The following is a 23,769-nucleotide window of genomic DNA, read 5'->3' as shown; positions in this document are numbered from 1 at the left end:
TGGATTATTAAGCTTAACTTTTTCGATTGTCAAAATCTCTGTCGCATTCCATAAATGTATGGCCTGGTTCCAAAAACGTCTGGTAACTTAAATATGAGTACATTTAACCAATAACATAAACAGTTTTGCAATACTTTTATTTTGATTCTGCCCACCACAGCAATAGCTATTATATGCGATATACAAGTTACAGTATATTGAAGTTATCTTGGAATAAATGAGCCAACTGCACTTGGATCTATTTTAACTGAAGATTTCTATATTTTTATTTATGTTTTTTATTTTTCTTTAAGTCCTTCAATGGTTATAATAGTTACCTATGTGATGAAGATCGTTTCAAGACTAATCTTATTCTTGGTTTGCGTATCAGGTTTTGTTTTCTTGTAAAGCATTGTTAACATTTAGTTTATTTTAAGTCATACCAGATAGACCTCACTAGTCATGTTACCAATTTTTTTATTCTTTACGTTTTGTTGACAGAAATGTAGTAAATAAAAGTAAGGATATAACATATCAAACTTTAATAATTCTTCACAAAATTCAAAGAGTTTTATTCATGTTTTTTACAATAAGAAAATAGCATTTTAAATATATAAAAACAGTACTCGTATACTAATAGACTCATAAAATTCAACAAACTTACATAAGCAGTGTAAATAAAGTTACTTTTGCATTGAGAGCAATTTATGTTTATTTTTATTGAACACACTGACGAAAGGTAAGTTTATCAACATGAGATTTAACTAAAATTGCCATCTATCATCTGCGTGGTACAAAAATTATAATACAGCCAAATACCAGTGAGAACTCATACGAGATCACCGATAATCAGAAATTAGAAAACAGTTATCACATCTATTAACGATATTTACTATATCATTATTTTATAGCAGTATGCTTATGACATAAACACTGTTAAATCCATGTCAAATCAAGGTTGTTCCAAGCTTGCTTTTAAGCTATTCTCTTAATTGGTCACCATTCAATTGTCAGTGACATAACAGTGTTTCTCGCTTACTTTATTTCGTATATTATCCATTTTTCGTCAATGTGTTATTTTTAATCAATTTTAAGTAAAACATAATAAAAAAGCTTTAAGCTTTAAGAAGTTTAAACGGTGCAGATGATTTCACGTTAATGATGAAGGGGCCTTCTTGATTTGGATAAAATGTTGATGGAGTTATACGCAGTGTACCAGCTGGGATACCTGGTAAATCCATAACGACGTATCCAGACCTAAAAAATAAAATGGATTACTATAATTTTCTAAAAGGAGAGCAACATTTCAGTTCTCCATTCTTGTATTTATAAGTATAACTTCCTCGTGTTAGGACATTCAAAGTGTAAATGTTGTTCTTCTCAGTGAATCATACCTGTATGATCCAGAAGATTTTGCTCTAAACGGTGCAGTAGTAGATTCATTTTTAATCTGCTGTATCATTACTTCAAATCCCAATTGGTATTGTTTAGGTCCTTTTAATTCTATTAAAATATGGTTGTTATCTGAAATTGAATCAAGGTCTAATATAAATCGTGGATTATTTGGATAAGATGCTTGATGATTTGGACAGCCTCCTGCGGTGATTCCTCGCCATTCGCCAGTCATCTAGAATAAATAAATGGATTGTAACATTTTTTCATTTTTGTATATAGCAATGATATTAACATCGGTAACATTAAAATCCCGTAAAATATCGACTTCTTCCTAATTTTTACTAGATTGCTAGCTTTGGATGTATTCGACATACATTATATATATATATATATATATATATATATATATATATATATATATATATATATATATTTGAGTAAAAGATTATTACATTTCAATTGGAACTCCACCATTGCTCTACACGTGTTTCGAGTTATTCAACTCATCATCAGGAACACTTGTGGAAGTTCAAACTGAAATGAAATGCAGTCTAGTATTTGGACATTATAATTAAAATAACAGACTGGTACGCTAGCAGAGGCATCTATACGAAGTAACAAGAAGGGTTCGGTCACAACTTTTTTTCACGCGTTTTCAGTAAGAGTCTCCCATGCATCAGCTAGCATGTAAATCGAGTCCTTCAGATTAAGGTTTTTTACAAATTTCACTACACTTTCATCATCCCTCTCAAGAAAGTGTACACAAAAAATGAAAATATTTTGTTCTGGCCACGATCCGGATTTGCGACGCTTCGGATTTTTGACTGCTACTGCACATATTTATGCAGATTTTTAAGTCATTCAAGATTTGTCGATGGCACAGCAACAATAAGGAGGAATTACTCTACATGCTAAAGGAACTTCAACGAAAATCTGGGAAAATCGGCTTAAAAATGAATTTAAGTAATACAAAAGTGATGACAAATCAAAATATCACAATAGAATTAGATAGAAGTGATATCGAAAGTGTTGAAGAATAAATATACTTAGGTCATACGATCAAACTGGGAAAACAGAATCGAACGGTAGAGATCACTAGAAGAATCCGAACGATGTGAAAAGCGGTAGGAACACAGAGTGTTATGTTGAAAACAAAAATATACTAAAAAGAGTATTCAATAGTTATATGCTACCAGGTACGATCCGTGCGTTCTTCCTATTATGACATACGGAGCAGAAACGACATGTGCTGATCGCTGTGACGACATTAGACGAATATCCAAGAAATGGCAACAAGAAGCACAGAACCGTGAAGAGTGGCGAAAAATGGGGGAGACCTATGTCCAGCAGTGGACAGAAGAGGTCGCATGATGATGACGATCCGTGGAATGGAGACCATTACACTTACAGAGTTATCAGCCAATAGGTTAGAGCAACACAAAGGATCATCGAACCAGCTGTGTTGGAAGTTCCTCTGAGAGAAACCCTTACGGCTTCTACACCAGTCGCTCTGATGAGTCTGACTAAGAAGAAATACGTATAAGAAAATGGTAGAGGCACTATACATGAAATCAAATTGTAACTGTCTTTTCTATAAAATAATAAGGTTATGTCAATGTTTTCTTGTGGCATGTCTAAATTAAATATTGTATTTATATGGGATGAAGCCACAATTGATTGTAATGATAGTTACATTTTTAACTACAAAAATTTGACGTTTCGATTTGCACTCCGAATCTCGTTTTCAAAAAAGAGTGTTTAGCATTTTGCTGAAAAAAATGTATAATCGCCAAAGTTGTTTAAAGGTTTATGTCATTTAACAAAATTTAAGATTGACACACTTGGCCACGGTGTTATAGACAACAGCCATGCTTTGTTTGAAAAGATATGAGGGTGTATTTTTGCTCTATGGAATTGTTCGTGTATTGTGTATGTGTGTTGTATGTTGCATATGTATTGTGTATGATTGAAGACGAGTGTCTCAGAGTTTCTTAATCCGCTATTGTTGGTATATTCTTGTTGTTAACTTCTTTAAGTATTGGCAACCAAAGCCTGCTACATTCTGCAAGCCTGCTACATTCTGCTGATGGGTTTGCTACACATTTTTTTTTTTTCATTTCACATCAAATTTTAAATTTTAATGATATTATTTATAGATATTCTAGAATAATGTGCATTTGTTTGAATGTGTAGGTTAATTTCCATTGTTTTTAGAAAAATAAACAGAAATCTTATATTGACATTTATGTAGTTTTTGTGCTAAACTAATAGGTTGTGTAAGAGGATATACACTTCTCAACAATTGAAGTGGATATTATGAAAATGTGTATTTTATTTTTTGTTCATAAGGTCAAATAGAAAAATGGAGTGATATAAATAAAGATTTATTTTTACTTCGTATTTTCATACAGATGAACCGAAAGAAAGAAATTCTTTAAGAAAAAAAAATAGAAAATTTTCTATTATCCCGAAAAGAAAAATTAATAGTGTGTGGGTCCACCTCTGTGTCGCCTTAGTGCTCTAACTCTATTTGAAAGACCTCTTATTAAATTATTGATGAACTGCTGCGGTATACGTTCCCAAATCGCGCGTAATGTATTGGCCAACTGATTTAAGGTTTGGGGCGGTTGAAGGAGCCTGTTTTGTTGCCTAGACATTTCGGCCCAAACATGTTTAACGCAATTCATATCAGGTGAACACGGTGGCCACTCCATTCTTGTAATGCCATGAGCTTCTATACACTCGTTGACAATTCTCGCACGGTGAGGGCGAGCATTATCATCAATCAGAACAAATTGTTCGCCTATTGCACCAAAAAATGGAACAACTATTGGTACTATGACTCTGTCTCGATATCGTGTAGCAGTCATTGTCTCATTAATTAAGACGACTAAGTCCGTGCGACCGTCAAAACATATGCCTCCCCACACGCAAACAGATCCACCTCCAAAAAGAGTGGTTGGGACTCTGAGATTTTCATTGTAACGCTGTCCTCTTTCCCTCCACACCAATATTCGGCCATCATTCGTATACAAACGAAATCTGGACTCGTCAGTAAAGAGACAATTCCTCCAATTTTCGAAATTCCACTGATAGTGTTCCATCGTCCATGATATCCAGCGATATCTGCATGCACGCTGCTTCCTATTTAGTCGTGGATGGGTAGCTTCTGACAGTTTGACTGGAAATCGCTCGTCCAGTAGCATGACTGAAGATACTGTTAATTCTGGAAGCCGTGAATGTTGGGTTTCTTCTTGATGTTGAACTACAAAACGGTCTTGCCGACGAGTTGTAGATCGTTCTCTTCCTCCTCCATGCCTGTAGGTTGCAGATCCAGTTGCTACATATCGATTCCATGCACGACTTATCACACTTTGCGACACATTTAGTCTCATAGCAACCTCTTGTTGAGTTATGCCTTGTTGGATCCAACGAACTAATTGCTCGAGCTGCACTAGTTCTAAACGTTTTTGCGGCATAATGTTTTTGTGATAAATAGATTTCTTGACTTCTTGACAACTGGTAAAGCCAATACAAGCACTTTTATACGAATGATATATTGGTTTGGAACAACATGTCTCTCTTTGTACGAGATAAGGGCCGATAAGAATAGGGAGAAAAAACCACATGCAAAAAATATTGGCAATAAAGATAGCATATAGAGTATAGTACAGGCAATTATTTTAAAAATAGTTTTATATGTTAATTTTAGGAATTTTAAAATTATCCACTTCAATTGTTGAGTAGTGTGTTGTTTTTGTGAAAAATCTCAAACAAAACGTTATTAATAAATTTAAAATATATTTCTTCATGAAATGTACAATTAATTAAAGTAATTAAAGTAAAGTTATTAAAATTTAATCTTCTGTGTCACTACTGTTGTCCTCGCTGTCGATATCATTAACAGATTATTATTTCTTGGACTGCTGAATTTGAATTCAAAGAATCGTAAAATTCCTGACTAACTAGATTTGATACATACTTCTTTAACTTCTGCAAATACTAAGCTTTAGAAGGATTTAGTGCCAATGAGGACTCATATAGGTAGTTGTTTTAGTTCCAATTTTTTGGGCAACTTCCGTTGGTTTCGTACGTTGATCCTGTACCATGGACATGTAAATGTATATCTAACTAATACATATGTAAATTCTTTACTCATTTTAATCATTCTAACTTCTTTTAATTTCATTGCTGGTTTACTTTGACGTAAAAAATACTTCTCAAAGTCTTCCTTTATATTTAAGAAGACATCATGTGTAATTTTGACAACTTTGTATGGAGAGGGGTGTACCCGAACAGTTTTTATTATAGTGTTCCAATCTTCTGGAATGTCTGCGGAACACTTATTTTTCTTGGTACCAATTAGACTAAAATCTTGGTCATAGGGTAAATAGGTATGACCCCTAATAGGAAACACATATTTAATGTAGTCAAACAGACTGATAGAATGTACCAAGCAGTACAGAAAAAAAACCATAACATAATTTTTGTTTTGTCCTGAGCATCTGTCTCTTATCAATACTAAATTTCTAGAATATATTTCATTGTGATTTAGATATCTGAGTAATAATGTTGTGGCATAATTTTGGCCTTTCTTGCCCTGTTTCTAAATAACTGTTTAAAACGACATTATTTTTCTCAACATCATGAATCCAAACATCCACAGCTGGCGACAATAAAAAACATGTACGTATGTGTGGCAAAGGTATGTTTTGCATATAATCAAATGTGAGGAACATCTTACGTTTGTTGGGCATCTTGCTTTAGTTTTCTTTTAATTTCAGTAAACTTTTCGATCTTCATCAAGTGTAGTTTGTGCTCAGTTTTAATTACGTTTGCTTCTTCTAAATTTGTCAACTGAATTTTTAGTTTATAACTATCACATATGGCACATTTTGTAACAGTTCGTAGGAGACCAAACTTGAGATTGTACGATTGTACTCATTCTTGTAAACTGACCAATACACTATATACGAAACCTGTATTTGATACATTTGTAAAAATAACTTACACATTTTATTTACTGAAGAATCCTCAGAAAAATTTCTACAGTTGGGGTTTTTTTTAAGAATAATGTGAATGTCTTGTATTAAAAGGCTCAATATGACAGCGGATTAACTTCAAAAGGTGTTTTCTTGTAGCGGTTTGTCTTGTGACTGCCTTTCTTGTCTTTAGGGGTCAATATATTACAAGAAATGAGATCTTCAAGACTTCTAACGCGATCTTTGACAAAACCATGTATATTACAAAAGCCAGTAAGGCATACAAGCTGTTCATTTACATCTATACAAATCTTATAGGAATAAGTGACCATTTGAAATTTTTTATTTGTTTTTGTTGAACGTCTTTTTGGGTAGGATGACGAAATAAAGCTCATTAAATAGGCATCCTGGTCGTTTTTTACTCCCAAATCATTGAAATGTGTCAATATATTTTGACGTTGTTTCAAGGAAATTGTTTCATAACATTTATATAGCTTGCATCTGAAACAATATATTGTATGTAGTTAAAGGAGAAAAGGTAGTTTAAAAAACCAACACTAGTATTAGTAACAGATACCTATAGGTACTTACCTACAATCTAGTCCTACTTTGCGAGCTGCAAAGCTGCTCCCTTTTCTCTTTATATTTTCGTTTTTTATTTAGTCCGGAGTCACTTATTTAATCAAAAACATATAAATGTATAAAGTTATAAACTTATACTGAATTTTGGAGTTAGGTTATATTACTTGACAGCTTGACACCGACTGTAGATTCGCGATAGCCGATTCCGACAGGGGGCTCTCAAGATTTCAAAGATGGACGATAACTTCGGGAAAACAAATCATTTTGTCATTTGATCTCGAAGCTATAAAACGTTTAATATAAATCATTTACACGTGTGTTTTGCCAAAGTAAAAGTTGGAGTACGTTCTTCAAAGTTTATTTGTTTGTGATTCGAGTTTATACATGCGGTAATTGACTCCCAAACCTGAATAAAAATAAAAAAAATGTTTGTTTTGTTACAGTATGTCTGAAACACGGAAAGTAAAATTTACATTATCTCAATTATTTTTGTGGTTGCAAGATCGGCAGAGATCTTTAGTTGAGGGTGAGGCAGTTTTTGGAGCTGGCCACGTTATATTTTGTAAACTACGCCTTACGTTTTCTACTAATAACTTCATGAGACCTTTCTGGCAATTTAGCTGATGGAACAGCATTTTTCAGTCTTCTCAATTTAGTTTCAGGTGTTACTATAAAGTAAATTAGAACTAAATATATCAAAATATATACATATAACATTTTAATCATTACTTATTTGGAAAGTAATCGTTCTCAGTAAAATGTAAACTGCACAGTTATATACTTGGTTATAGGTCTGCCAATTCGCAAAATGCATTGCCAATTTTTTCTCATATTCTCGTCCAGCGGAAACTTATGTGTGGAATTATTTTGTGAATTATAATAGGATGCACATTGAGGAACACTGCAATAGTTTTTTGAAGTCAAAGTCATTGTTAATTACAATATAAACCGGTCGCTAATATGTATACAAATTAATGACAATTTCAATGTTTTCCCGAACTGGATGCTTTTGAAATCTACCACCAGGCGTCGCCCACTTTGCGGTTCCTCGCCAATACAGTTTTCACAAAAACTGTTCAAAGATATGCAGTTTTTGCTAAAAACAGATACGTAGTTTTTGTAAAATGTCGATATTTTCGTCGTTTATTTTTAGCGGCCAGTGTCGATTTTGTAAAATATCTTTTACACTATCCGATGTACCTTAAAAAACAAGAGTTGGTTTGAGCATTAGCTCAAATTTAGTAAAAATGTGGGTTATGTTGTTTTTGTAAATAAGTCTTTAATTATAATCCACATTAAACTTAGTTTTTAATACTTAACCTATATCCACATTTAAGGACTCATAAATACACATAAATTTTACAGCGCTACATTCTGGTGCTCTAGCGTGTATTGAATCTCAATAAATAAATACCGATATTCCAGATTCAAGGATTATATTAAAAAATCCATGTAATACCCCTGTTATTTACTTACTTGATCTTCGTATTTGTACGGATCAACTATTTTCGTCAACGTAAATGGTAAAGTGGCATACGCTCTTAACGTATAGTAAATGGTTGTAGACTTCTCATATTGGGAAACAACAACTGTAAACTTCCTACTAGATCCAGGACTCAACAATATTTTGCAAAGATAGTGCGGACTGTTGATTTTAACTCCATCAATGTAAGGTGGAGGATCAACTAGAAATTAAATATCGATTTTATTAAAACAGTTAGTAGATTGATAAAAAGTTGTTAATCGGTCCACAGTAATTAATAAATGAATGAAATAAAATAAAGTTTTTGGTCAATAAATGAATGAAGAAAAATGATATATGGCAAAAAAAAACTAGCGATAAAAAAAGCTACTCTATGACTGAAAATGGCATAAATTGAATAGAACATTTTGCATAAACATCAGAAAAATAAATACTAAGTAATTTGACTACTGTTTGAAATGACAAAACTTAAAAATTGTCTTTCGCAAGCACAAAACAAGCACATGACTATACACAGAGAAATTCTATGTAAAATATAAAAATCTAATATAATAAACAAGACCATAAGCAACATACAGATGTCAGTAAATGGGATTACCGTTATCCTTTAATATGCAGGGCAGACATATATTAAAATATTTTATTTTCCTTTTTACTCTTGTCTCATCCTACACAATAATTTTCTTCATCACCCAGCTCTTTGCGTCCACTACTGGACACAGGCCTCCCTCATTTTTGTCCATTGTGCTCTATCTTGAGCCCTTTTCATTCAATTTCTTGACATTTTCTTGAGATCGTCAGTCCAACGAGTAGGGAGTCTTCCTTTACTTCTTTTGTCTAACCTCGGCCTCTTTTCAAGCAATCTCTTCGTCCACCTTTTATCACCGATTCGGGCGACGTATCCGGCCCAGTTCTATTTCAGTGTGGCAATTCGGGAAATTACATCCGCAACTCCTGTTCTTCGTGTTAAGTCTTCATTTTTAACTTGGTCACGAAGGATATGACCTTTCCATTTTCCTCTGAGCTAATTGCAGCGTTTTAGAACTTGTAGCTGTCAATGTCAAAGTTGCGGCACCATAGGTCATCCTAAGCAACACACATTGGTCAAATGTTTTATATTTTAAAGAAATTATAGACAAAAAAAGATGTCTTTGAGTTTTCCATAGGCTACCAATGCTAGATTTATTCTTCTTCGTAGTTCGCATGTTTGGTCGTCTCTTGTGATCTTTAATTCGTGTCCAAGATATATGTATTTTTCCACCAGCTCTACTTCGTTGTCTCCAATATTGATATTTCCGCTAGGTACTAGGTTTGCCATGAATTTTGTTTAGGGGATGTTTATTTTAAGACCCACACTGGCACACACTAACTGAAGTTCATGTAGCATTGTACATATATCCTTGAAGTTGTCCGAGAACAAAACTATGTCGTCTGCGAATTTCAAATTTGTTAATCTTCTACCGTCAATGTTCAGGCTTTTCTCTTCCCAGTTAAGTTTTTTACAAGCGTATTCTAGTACTGCGGTAAACAGTTTTGGCGATAAAGTATCACCCTGTCGGACTCCTCTGCCGATTGGGATATAATCCGTGTTTTCATGTAGTTTTACCGACATAGTTGCGTTCTTGTATGTATTGTAAATTAACCTTGTATATCAGAAGTCAATGCTGCATGCTTGTAGTGCTTTCAGGATTTTGTCAAATTCTACCGTGCCAAAGGTGTTATGTAAATCTACAAAAGCTAGAACGAGTGGTCGTTTGTATGCGATAGTCTTTTCTATTACCGTTTTAATGCTCTGTAGGTGATCATTTGTTCCAAATCCGGTATGAAATCCCGCTTGTTCTATTGGCTGGTAAAAATCAAGTTTTTTCTCAAGGCGATTCGTTACTATTCTTGTAAGGAGTTTGTATGTGTGACTAAGAAGACATAGGTCTGTAGTTTTCTCATTCATGGGGATCTCCTTTTTTGTACAATAGAATTATCTCAGCATTGTGCCGTTTGTCGGGTATATTACTGTCCAAAAGGTTAATGTTAAAAAGGTTCTTTATTTGCTTAAGTAGGCAGGTGTCTCCGATTTTGATTGCATCAGTAACTACACAATCTTCGCCTGGAGATTTGTTATTCTTAGCTTTTCTTAGGGCTAGTTTTAGTGATTTCCGGTAGTAGTTCTGATCCTTGGTTGACAATGCCCTATTTCTTTGTTAATATTTCTGGTACTTGATCTTCTCTGGTATTTGCTTTGTGTTGGCTTTTTGGCGTTAAAATCACCACATATAAAAGTAAAATGATCCACTTCTTCTTCATCATGGTCTGTTGTTGGTGCATAAACCTGTATTATTTTCATATTATACCTTGTATTCAATTTGAGAGTAAGACAAATCACTCTTGTGGAAAATTTCTTTAGTGATACTATACTTGTTTGGAGACGCTTGTATATAATGAAGCCGGTTCTTCCCAAGGAATTATTGTCGTCACCTACGTGGTAAAAACTATGTCCTGATTTTAGTTTAAGTGTTCGCCAGGTCTTCTGACTTCGCTGAGACCGACTATGCCCCACTTTATGTTTTCTAGTTCGCACTTAAGTTCAGTAAATCTTTCATCAGATAGTAGGGAACGGGCATTATATGTTCCTATATAAAGTGTCGTCTTATTCGGGTAACTTTTTCCTATCTTTGTCAATTTTTTGTTCCCTCCAAAATCCATAGGACAGACTGATAATTTATCAGTGCAAGATTCTGGAAATAATTTCCTACTTACGTGTGGTATTTGCGTGTTTTCAACTGACATTTTCGTGAGGGGTATTTAGCTTTTAGACACCACGCTGGCTAGACGTGTCGGTGAGTGTTTGTTTCAGCCGCCTATTCTGGGTCCGACGCTGTTTACGGCCGCCCACTCTGGATCAGACCCCGCGGGTTGTGATCTTATACTATCCCTAAAATCAAGGGTTGCCAACTCCGCCATACCGAAAATATTCTTCGACGCCTTGGATGCCTTTCTGGACTTCATCCGTGACCCTGGACAAGGGACCCTTAGCAGGTGCTAGCTTCCCGGGTCAAGAAGCTACTGGAATCTGAGGGCAGGGATTGATTCACTTTCCCTGATATGACTATCCAATAGAATCCAAAGGACTGCAAAGGAGTTCCTACCCGCTACCCACAATTATCTTAATAATTTTCTTATCGCTATTATATTCTTCGAAAGAGGTAGCGACTTCTCCAGAGATGTTCTTTGTTTACTCCTTAAAAGGCTGTTTGTAGCTCCTGGTAGACTGGATAGCACAAAATCATCAGGTTTCGTTTCAATAACTGCGTTTCTTTCCAACTTCTTGAGAAATTGCGTTCTCGGATTTGTCAGAAGAGATACCTGTGTGGCCTTGGTTGTCAAGTTGTTAATACTTTGTAGTACGTTTGGCGATTTATTTAGGGGATCTTTATTAAAACTAGATTGATTGATTGGCGGTCAGACTAGTAGGACGTGTGTAGTGTCGCTCCGAAATTAAATTCCAATTTTGGGTGGTTTCGAGTGTAATCTGCATGCAAGTTAGTGTAAAGTGTGTTTGAAAGGGACCTTTATGTAAGTAAATAATCAGTTATCTGATTTTGAACTGTATTAAATTGATAGTTAGTTTTAATTGCCCTACGGATAAAAGTGAAACTTCTGAGTGGTCGAAACGAGTTGAGCTTTTTACGCTGGACGGGTGATTAAGAACGATAAACAATAATAATTATCAACAAAAACAATAGGTCTGTTATTCAGGTTTCGGTAAAACTATACAGAATTATAAAGGCTGAATTTATTTGCTGTTTTGATATTTATTGTATTTTTGTATTTACAAGTGGTAGAAGTCGAAACTGATTAGGATCGAGAATAATTGCTAAGATTTAACTGTAGAGGTAGGCGCGGCGCTTGTCGAGATCCGTAACCGTTATTTATAAGTAATAGATAGAGATAGTGAAAGAATGTAAGAAAACATTCAAGAAATACTGCATCGGTTGGAACAGAATGCAAATGATAAATGCTGAGATGTGTATATTTGCAGACGACATAGTATTAATTGCGGAAACTGCAGAAAAACTGAAATACAACTTAGAGAAATGAAACCTAGAAGCAAGCAAATACAACTTAAACGTAAACAAAGAGAAGACTCAAATAATGAAAATATCAAGGAAACAAGGGACGGAAGATCAAATAGAAGTAATGATAGACCAACAAAAAATAATACAGACAAATTCATACAAATACTTAGGAACAGTAATCAACAACAAAGGAGACATCGAGGATGATCTTAACAACAGAATGGAAAACACAGGAAAACTATTCCAAGCACTAAATAGAGGATTCCTTAATAACAAAGAAATATCAACAAAGACCAAGATGACAATATACAAAACAATATATAGACCTACAGTGACATATGGAGCAGAAAATTTGATATTAAACAAAAGACATCAGAGCAGAATTCAGGCAGCAGAGATGAAATACCTCAGAAGAACGATAGGAGTAAAAAGAACTGATAGAATCAGAAATGAAGAAATAAGAGAAAGACTCAAAATCAAACCGATACTCGAGTCAATCAAAGAGAAAAAATTGGCATGGTTCGGACATCTAACCCGGATGGACAATAATAGACAAGTTAAAAGAGTGTGGGACGCCAAACCAATAGGGAAGAACAGAAGAGGAAGACCCATTAAAGAATGGAACAGTGACATCTCGCAGATACTACAGAGTAAGGGTAAGACTTGGCAGGAAGCAACACAGATGGCATCCAATAGGAAGGAATGGAGAAAGTTCGTTAAGAGCTAGGACACCTCAGAAGACCGTCAAATAGTGTAATGTAATGAATTGTATTTTAAACGGCCCAACACCGAAAGGTACAAATGGGTCTACTGATTAAGTAAAGTAAAGTATTAAAACTAATATGTATTATTAATAGTGGAGTGTAGAATCAAGTGTGATTGCGGTGATCGATTGAAGTCCCATAATCTAAAATCTGAAACTGAAGTGAATCAGAGTTCACTCAGAGCTGTTGTTGTTCCTGTCTGGAACTGAATTTGGCAAAACTTTCAAGTGATTTTTCAAGCATTTGAATCTCCGAAGCGTTGTTGCTGCTATGACTGATCTTTGTTCCACGATCTATAGAAATCAGCGCAACTTGGCTGGATCTTTGCTGTAACACGTTCAATCTTTGTCGTTAAAATTCTGGTTTACTGTTCCATCTCCGTTACTGAGTTTTCTTTTCATTGTGCCTTCTGTAAGCGAAAACCTCCACTTCGAGTCTCTGCTTGGTTTTCTTCTCACCTAATCCCTCTTATCCCTTGACATAAGTATCTCAGTCTTGTACTTCCTTAAGAGAGAGAGATAGGGAGAGAGAGGGAGAGAGAAAGAGAGAAAGAGGGGGAGAGAGAGGGAGAGAAAGAAAGAGGGAGAGGGAGAGAGAAAAGAAAATTATTGTATAGGGTGAGAAGACAAGAGTAAAGAGGAAAAGAAAATAGTTTAATATCTGTCTGCCCTGCATATTAAGGATAACGGTAATCTCATTTACTGACAGCTGTATGTTGCTTATGGCCTTGTTTATTGTATTATTTTAATTATCATACTGATTTTATACTATTAGTGATAAAAATCTAACTTACAGGGATAGTAAATTTTTCTTCCTCCTTGGTAAACGAAAAGAGTAATGTACTCCTTGTTGTCCCTGAAATCTTCGATATCTGTAATATGTCTGGAAAGTAGAAGCCATACAGCGCCTGACGAGTCTCCTTGTACGTCCAACGAAAACTGAGGATTTGCGGAGATGGTGTAAAGATCTTTAACAGGACCAGTTCCGGCATTCCAAGATCTACAAAATCGTAAATGTTTACATATGTAAAATGCCAAAAGTGCTCAATTATTTAAATATTTATAGTAATAACGGAAATATACATGCAAATATCATACAAAGTTGTCACAAAAATTATTACTAACAGGCTATCTAATAAATTCGACAGCTATCAACCTCCAAAACATGCAGATTTCCACTAATTTTGTTTCAATTTTATTGTGGAACTATGTGCCGTATTTGAAACAATAGATAACGCGCGGATAGATTCGAGATTTAAGAACCTGCTAAAACATATATACGAAAATGCTACATTAAAAATAAAAATTGATACAAACACAAAACCTAACAAAATACAAATTCAGAGGGAGTGAAATAAGGTGTACGATTTCTCCGAAGTTATTCACATTGGCCCTAGAGGAGGTTTTCAAGCAGTCAAACTTTTCTCCTCGTTAGTTTAATTCGTTATAATTGACCAAAGCCATACCGCTGCTGTCAAAGTAAAGATAATGCGATTGGTCGCTAATATTTTTAGAGGACAAGGCACTCGAAAGATGTTTTGTGAGTAAAAAATACTTCAGTAATAGTGTCACACTTCTGCAAAGATTTAACGGACAGATTATACTTACTGATGGATGCAGTATGTATGCTTAAACAGTTCTGGGTTCCAGTTCATATAGAATACATCAAAGAAATTGCAAAGGCTGTCATAATCTATCCAAAATACACCGTTGTCGAACTGAGCTGCACTGTTCGGATCAAAATTGAGTATCCTCTGTAACTCGGGTGTCCAACGTCTAGTATCCAGTTCGGAGTAGTTTCCTCGCCATCTAAGATGGGACCAGGGATTTTTGAGCTTAAATAATCGCACCTAAAAATTCAAACACAATATATAGTTGATAACATTAAAAATGTTTGAGATAAGTTTGTTTCCCACATTTTAGAAAGACACAGCCCATGTATTAGAAAGAACCATTTCTTTGTGACTAAAAGAAGGGTTTGAAAAGAACCATACATAAACACGTGGTTGATTTGACATTAATTTAGCATTCAATATATGGCATTATGTGAAAACGAATTGTTCTCATTTTTGACGTTTTGAGCCCACTGTTGGACATAGGCCTCCCGTAAATAATTCCAATGCATTCTATCTTGAGCACCCTGAATCCAGTTGTGCTGAATGTGCTTGATGTCATCTGACCACCTTGTTGGAGGACGTCCTCGATTACGATAAGCATCGTGTCTAGGTCTCCATTCCAGAATTTTCTTCGTCCACCTTCCATCTTTTAATCTGGCAACATGCCCCGCCCAGTTCCATTTCAATGTTGTAATCCTTTGAACTGCGTCAGTAACACCAGTTTTTCTCCTAATTATTGTATTTGATACTCTGTCTCTGAGGGATATATTCAGCATTGACCTCTCCATCGCTCTCTGTGCCACTTGTATTTTATTGATTACTTTTCTGGTAAGAGTCAATGTTTCTGCTCCATACGTTAGAACTGGGAGTACACATTGATCAATATCGTTAGTTGAGATGTTTTTAGCTAGTACTAGGTTGGTCATATATTGTGCTATGGAGGAATTAATTTTAAGTCCAACTCGTGTACACGAGCTCTGAAGGATTTGAAGAAGCTGGCAGGCATGATCTACCCGGTCTGCAATAAGAACTATGTCGTCTGCAAATCTCAAGTTGTTCAGAAATTCTCCATTTATGTTGACTCCAATATTCTCCCAATTACTGTTTCTCGTAGCACTCTGCAACAAAGCGGTGAATAGCTTAGGATGCGATGAATAGCTTTTTACAATAGTAAAATTAAACTATTTTTATCAGACCTATAATAAATACATACCTATATCTGTCTTAAAGAAACAAGTATTTATAATACATTATTCTGTATCCAACTATACATATCCGCTTATTAGAGAAATTAAGTTATCTACATCTACACAGTGTTGAATACGACTCTAATTAGAATCACTCGTGTCTAGTAGAACACGTGCCTGAGAGTTTTGGCAGCAGTGATCTGCATAAGGCAAACGTTCCGTTCCTAATCCTAACATGAAATAAAGTATAGCAGCTATATTTTTGAAGCTTTATTCAGTCAGTACAAAACGTGAAAATGATAAAACTGTTTTATCAAAATGAGTATTCTGTTCGGACAATGTTCGTCACAATAGTCCTATCAAGAGAACTATTAGCAGTTTGGATGATAAATTCAAGTTCACTGGTTCAGTAAACAATCGACCAACATATGTACCATCCAAATCAATAAAGATTTTGAAGAAATTAAACAGAATACAAGACCAGAAAGTTTTTCAAACGACACACAAAAGAAAGCGTTCAAGACACACACAAACCAGGGTAAGGCTCAAAATAGAGCTGTTTTGACTGAGAGAGTAGAAGTATTAAAAATGTGGCAGAAACACATGAGTATGCTAATTAATGGAGAATATGGAGGTAAAGATAAGAAAAATTAAAGTAAACTGAACTACCAACCATGGAAGAAATAAATAAATAAAATAGTTTCTAGACAAAAAAAGGCACTTTTACCAGGCAACCTATCAGCGGAAATATTTAAATGGTCAAACATTTGTAACTCTTTCGTAAGCTACTGACACAGCCATGCAACGGACGCACTTTACCTGAAAATTGAATTCAGTAATAATATGCCCCATACACAAGAAAGTAAACAGGTTTAACTGCTACAGCCTTAAAAGGGTTTACCTTCGAAATACAGATATCATTGAATCCTACTAAAGAAACGTTGTGAAAAACACATAGATCTACCACTAATTCTATCAACCATCAGACAAATTCAATGTGCTGAATTATAATTTGATATTGTCAATATAAAGTTTGGTTAGGGGTATATTTTTGGTAGCAAAAATAAGTAAAAATATTCTGAAACTGGTTTCCTGTGGCATGTTTAAGTTATATATTATTTTATATGGGTTTAAACTTCATATAATTGTAATGAGAATTATATCCAATCCAATTATATATAATCCAATCCGGTGGATACGCATAGAAAGTTACAAAAAGCGACTTATCTGCGGAAACTGTATTAAGAGAAAAGTAATCTACATTGAAAAATAAAATGAAAAAATGAAGCAAGTGGAATGTTTCCTTACTTAAACTAGATTAATTTTAAACCACCTTCATATTAGATTCTGACAATACTATAAGCTTAATGAAACAATAACACAATCAATTAAAATTGCTGAGAAAGATAGATGTAAATGTACCAATAAAGGTCTAGCAGTAGTGGCTGGAAAACATTACAAATATACAAGAAAATGGTATATTAACTATAAGGAAAGCAACTCAACTTTATAAATTATTAACATAATAACCAAAGACTTACCCCATTAACAGTCTGCACATCCATTACAGCATAAGCATGAGTAGCAACAAGCCCAGTTCTTTCAGCTTGCGCATCAGAAAGTTCTCCTGTAGCTACAGACACCAAAACATCCCCTTTTGCCATGCGTGATTCGATTTTCTGAAACACTGCATCCTTGTTAAAATCTGGACAGTTCTTTATTGCAGCTCTCTCTGGGATCCAGCCAGTTAAAGCATGAAGGTCAATGTTCTGGAAATAATAACAACTACAAAAAAAGAAAACAAACACTATAAGCTAGGCTTCAAATGGAAAATCAGGTGTCAACATATTTAAACAAAGTAAAATTAGAATTAGAAAAACATGAATTCTTCAGTTAATTGAAAAATGTATAATCTGCCATACAGCAAGTAACTATGTATACACAATGAAACCAACTTTACATAGCAACAATGTATTTACCTAACACACAGCCTAACCAAGACATAAATGAGTTATGCATAAAAAATGTTAGGATGTAGTGCAGAGGAGCTGATACATAACTATTTCACTCCTCGTTAATGCACAAACATAGAATATGGTCCATATTTACTAAAATTTATCATCATCATCATTGGTGCTACAGCCCTATAAAAGAGCCTCGACCTTCCCAAGTCTATTACGCCAGTCAGTTCTATCCATTGCCAACTGTTGCCAGTGTGCTGCGTCTATTTGTCTAACTAAATTAAATGTAAAACTAAAATTTATAGATTCCTTTATTATATAGGTGTATAGATTCTTCTTTACCTTTGTTTCAATACTTGTTTCTTTCTTTAGTATGTAAATAAAGTAAAATACTTACACTGTTGCTTCCTGGAAAATCATATCCTCCCATAACTTTCATATAAGCTTTCTCTAAAAGTGATATCCAAAATTCATTTTTATTTGCTGAATATGAACATAACAACCTGCCATATCTATCTATAGGTAAACTGTCATCTATTATCACCTTCCTTGGGATTCCATTGATATGTAATTTGATCATATACTTTCCAAATGGATTATATATGGGTTTATTATCTTTCGTTTGGGGGTAGATAATAGCTGTAACTAGTTTTCGACCAAACCTAAAGAGTAAACTATTGTGTAGATGGTTTAAAAATGGTATACTTAATGTTTATTTGTGAAAAAATGTTTTTATATATACAATAAATACATAATGTTTACATTTTTTTTAAACACCATGCCACAAAGCCACAGATTGTCTGTGGCAACAGGTAATGATGCAATATATTATGCCACATATTTTATATTCAACATTATATGTTACATAGAATAGATTAAAATATTTAAAAGTAAGGGACACAATTGTCCCAATATTCATTTTGCAAGAACTAATAAAAAATAAAAATCAAGTACAAAAAGCAAATAGATTGGCAGGATGCCTTAATAACACTAAATGGTGAAACAGGCACATTAACACTGAGATGAAGTCAAGAATTTATAAAGCCAGTTTAAGAACAATAATGACATATGCCTCAGAAATAAGACCCAACGCAAAGGCTACTAGAAACTGCAGAGTGAGAGTACAGTGTGTAAATGAATGGACACAAAATAGAAAAAAAAAGAATGGAATAACCACGAGCAGAAATGAGGAGACCCATGTCGTAAAAATAGCAAGAGATAAGTCACCAATTGGCAGAAGAAGTATTGGATAACCACACAAAAGATGGAGTGACAACCTTCCATAGAGGTATTAATCTGCCAATTAACAAGCAGAATTGCTTATAAAGAAGAAAAAGAAGAAGAATAAAAATGTCTATATTATAATTTAAGAAACAGGCAATATTTTCAATAGAATGTGATGAAAAAATGAAAGTTAAGCCATACTTTAGAAGTTATTTTGATAAATATTTTATTCACACATTACACATTTTATTTAAATACTAACATTGAGATCTAAATAGGTCTTACCTTTTTTCATACAAAGCACTAACTGCCAAACTGGCCACAAACGAACAATCAGATATCACAGTTTGTTTTATACTTAAATAATTTGGAGCTGACCCATAGACAATGCAAGGATCTGAGCATATTTCCTCTGGCCTTACAAATTTGTAAAAATCTCTTCTTTGCTTGGGGGACAACTGTAAATGGCCATCTTTATCCGAGAAAGGTATTGAATATTGAAACCTGTTTATAAAAAATAAGTTTTTTTATATAGTCTTACATGAAATTGTCCTTTAGTAGGCTATAATTATGGTAGTAACTCATATATAAAAGAATGAGACATATCAACATTACCTTTCTGACAAATCTATGTTCATAAAAGGAACATAATTCCTTCCATTAATATTTGAGGTATGCAAGAGTACCCTTTTTTCTTCTTCTGTATATCCACTACCATCAGAAGCTGTCACTGGCCTAACAGCTCTTGGTTGAGATTTGGGAGTAATAACTGGCCTTTGCTGAACAGGATTAAATGGTTTACTATTAGTAGGGGATGGTTCTGTACTTGAAGTAGGTGGAGATTCTCTTTTTATTCCTAAAGCAAACAGATCAAACAGTGAATAATAAAAACAATATTAAGTATACTGTTTACTGCATTCCTGAACAAGATTCTTCGCCATGTACCTTTTAGACTTTTGTTCTAGTCTAGATTTTAAGTATCAAATGACAGAGATAAGAGTGTATCTTTGTTTACTACAAGGAGTTGAAAAGTAAATAGTAGATTTAAATACAAAAGAAGCATCAGTAAAATAACAAATCTTCAATAATTACCTTTTAGTTCTTCAGCTCTTTCCAAAGCCTGCATAATAAGAGCTTTTAATTCTCCCTGCATTAAATCAGGATATTGAGTAATATATTCAATAGCTTTGGCATATAGCTCCACTGCATCTTCTTTATCTCCCCCTTCATCTTCATCTATGGCTTGGTTTAATAAAAAGTAACATTCTTTTAACCTGATGAAAAAACAAGAAGGTAAACAGTAGGTACTTAACTAGTAACAGTAGCTATTAAATAGTAGCTAAAGTACATATTATACAAGGTTTTGTATGGCTTATGGAAACTAAAATTTGTAACACCCATCCAGATAAAAAAATAAATATATCTTTTTTCAATACATGAATACAATTTTGAAGTTGCCAAAGCATTCAAATACTGGGAGCAGTGATAAGGGTCAAAAATAGTTATGAAAATAAATGTAGCAGCTAGAATCATGGCAGGAAATAGAGCATATTATTCCCTAGTGACGCTACATAAATCAAAAAAGTTATATAAAACTGTAATTCACCCCAAAATAATGTATGGAGTTGAGACTTATACACTGAATCAGCATGAAACAACAAAATTATTAGTTATACAACAGAAGATCCTCTGGACAATCTTGTAGAGATCCTGTTATCTTGTAGAGACAAGATAACAGGAGAGTGGAGATGAAAACATAACCAGGAACTCCCAAGCACTTTACAGATAAGAAAACAAATCAGATAAGATGGGCAGGACATGTACTGAGATCCAATGATGAAAATAATACCTTCTGGGAAAAGCCTGATGGCAGAAAATCAGTTGGTCGCCTAAGAAAAAAATGTAAATAGGCAGTAACAAGTGATCTACATAAGATGGGGTGCAACAATGAGAGATGGCTGCACAAGACCAGCAAGAGTGAAGAAAAATAGTAAATGTGGACAAGACGCATTTAGAGTTGTTGAGCCAAGAAGAAAATGTCTTTACAATGGAATAATGAAGTCATGATCCTGGGACATTGTTTGCCTACACACCCCAACAACTTCTGCTCCAGTCTGGGACTGTGTGGGAGAGCACTAAACTGAGTATGACTCCATGCAGGAAGACTGGAAGAAGTTCTTATCCCTGACAGTGGGCATCCCAATGACGAATAGGGAAATTCTTATGTATATTTATCACAATATGACGGATGTAAATAAGTTTGAATGCCCCCATCAAGGTCACAAAGTTGAACTTTCATCACGTAAGGCAGCATTTGCAGAATTGACTGTTATGCATACCAGTAGACTGTTAGCCTAGAGCCTAAAATATCCCTTATATGTTGGTATCCACCAATATCTCCTCTAAAGCAATCAAGCTATATACAGCAGATCTGCCAAAATCTCAAGGACTTAATATTTTATTTTATTTATATGGAATTTACTATGGAATCACTAACAGGAGAATTTTACTGTCATCATGGCATGTATTTGTCTTTTTAAAGACGAATTACATGTTATGATCTTTTCTGACGGATATTCTCAAGTTAAAGTTGATTTCATGTAATCGAATGAACTATCTTATAAGTAAAGTCGTCCCAGGAACGCAACTCAACAATATTGGCAATATCATTTTAAAGTTGTCTACTTTAAAATGTATAAGGTATGTCTGAATTGTCAATATAGATGAGTCAGATAAAATTAAATTGTTAGAAGAATTTTTTCACTAAGTAACAAAATACAAAATTTGTTTAATTTACTAATGTTTGTATTTTGAGAACGATTTCCGAAGTGGAAATTGAAACGTCAATAAACCTATTTTAACCTTTAATTGTGGCTTATTCCCATTTAAATAGTAATTAACTCAAGGACTTACATACTAATTAATGAAATATGTAAAAGAAGCTGATTGGCTGCAGTACAAATTGCGTAGGAGAAAAGCTTATAGAAAAGAAAAGAATAGCTTTGATCGCAATATACCTATATGTACTGTACACCAGTACACCATCATGTACTGGTGTGATAAAACTGTTTTTTATGTGTTCTGATTAAACAACATGCAAAGCGGTTTAATCAAAGTATAACCACATATTATGAGAAAATGAGAAGGAATATTATCAGGTTAGCAGCTGAAATTATCCTTTAGACTTTGAATAGCTGGATTTGAAGATATTTTAAAACAAATTTAAATATTTCTAAAAACATTTCCTAAAAAGAAAGATATTTATCACTAACCGTGACTTACTCCCATCTTCATCTATTGTTTTATGTTCCTGAGGTACATTATTTCTTAATTCATTTGCCCTTGATTTATACTGGTTGGATTTTTCTTGCAGTGATTGTGCTTTTTCAGGATCATCTGTGGCTATTGAAACCACAAGTTGTCCCAAAAAACGTGCTGCTGCTTCATAATAGTATGCAGCAATTCTTTGCTCACCTTCTTGGTCAAATTGCACAGCTTTCTTGGCGGCTTCTATAGCATTATCTAGCAAGGCATCACTATTATCCATTTTGCCACACTAAAAATTTAATTACATTGGTAACACTTTTTTACATTTTATTGCCATGTAAATAACTTACCACATTAATTCAAGAAGTATAGTTCAATATTTAATATAAAAAAGTATAATAGATACATTCAATTATCACAGCTTTATGGTAGGTAGAAAGAAATTAAAACAATGATCTATTAACCATGCACATTTATTGGGATAATATTTCTCTTCTGTATTTCATGATCGAATTATTATTTCACCTGATTAAATATTGTTTTGTTTATTAATGTATTATTTAAAAGGTGTGGTGTTTGGTGTTTAGAACCTGTTATTTTTGACAATACAACTAACCCTGTTTTAATTTTTTGACATGTGTCAAGTGACCTTGAAAATATCTGCGCGTGGGATCGTCTAAAATTATTAAAATTTGAGTGGACAGTGGACTTCTGCACTTCTAGAACAAGGATCTAGGATCCCACCTTACCTTTACCTTTACCTTGGTTGAGTTTACCGAAAGTAAAAGCTGTAGTGGGAGCATGCAAAATAGAATTCTATTTTAGTGACGTCACGTAAAAGTTTCGTTGTGGAAATCATTTTTGAAGCACGCCAAAAATAGAATACGATAGTAGAAACCGTCATTCGGTAAACATCGTGAATATACTATTCATCTTGAAAATATTGTAGGAAATGTTGATGTTCTATCCAAGATTATTAAAATAAATTGACAGTGACAGGAAAACTGAAAATATTTTTATTTTCTAAACTAAAACTGCGGGATTCAAAGCAAAGGTATATAAATAATTAAGTATAGTTATTATATTATATAGGTTTTATTTACCAGATGCTTCCATTATACCAACTTATGTTTGCGGAAATCGAGGAGGAAAATAGACAGCATGAAATTCTAGAACAGAATATAGAAAGAAGGATAATGCGTAACGAAAGTGACCCATTTTCTTTTAGCGATAATCATTTCATATCCTTGTATCGCT

General features: G+C 34.0%; 1 protein-coding gene across 1 annotated transcript; it reads right to left on the bottom strand.

The window, feature by feature from the left end:
• Positions 1-536: 536 nt before the first annotated feature.
• On the bottom strand, positions 537-23,263 carry LOC140440059 (calpain-7-like). The gene is made up of 12 exons (XM_072530311.1): positions 22,863-23,263; positions 22,518-22,801; positions 20,338-20,519; positions 19,861-20,101; positions 19,531-19,749; positions 18,419-18,683; positions 17,602-17,829; positions 14,866-15,107; positions 14,052-14,257; positions 8,415-8,623; positions 1,374-1,606; positions 537-1,236 (listed from the first exon to the last, which is right to left on the bottom strand). The coding sequence occupies exons 2-12, from the start codon at positions 22,790-22,792 to the stop codon at positions 1,095-1,097; spliced, it is 2,442 nt and encodes an 813-aa protein (XP_072386412.1). The 5' UTR covers positions 22,793-22,801; positions 22,863-23,263; the 3' UTR covers positions 537-1,094.
• Between the last annotated feature and the right edge of the window lie 506 nt (positions 23,264-23,769).

Source organism: Diabrotica undecimpunctata, chromosome 4 (genome assembly GCF_040954645.1).
Source record: "Diabrotica undecimpunctata isolate CICGRU chromosome 4, icDiaUnde3, whole genome shotgun sequence".
Classification (NCBI taxonomy): Eukaryota; Metazoa; Arthropoda; class Insecta; order Coleoptera; family Chrysomelidae; genus Diabrotica; species Diabrotica undecimpunctata.
This window is presented reverse-complemented; position numbering and strand designations above follow the sequence as displayed.

What these genes read in the sequence shown, in the direction of transcription:
- LOC140440059 (XM_072530311.1), bottom strand. Translation starts at nt 22,792, where the DNA reads ATGGATAATAGTGATGCCTTGCTAGATAATGCTATAGAAGCCGCCAAG. An exon ending in AAGAAAAATTTACTATCCCT is followed by an intron (nt 8,624 to 14,051) that starts GTAAGTTAGATT and finishes TTTAATTTCTAG; the next exon opens with TTGATCCTCCACCTTACATT. An exon ending in CGTACAAATACGAAGATCAA is followed by an intron (nt 1,607 to 8,414) that starts GTAAGTAAATAA and finishes TATTTATTCTAG; the next exon opens with ATGACTGGCGAATGGCGAGG.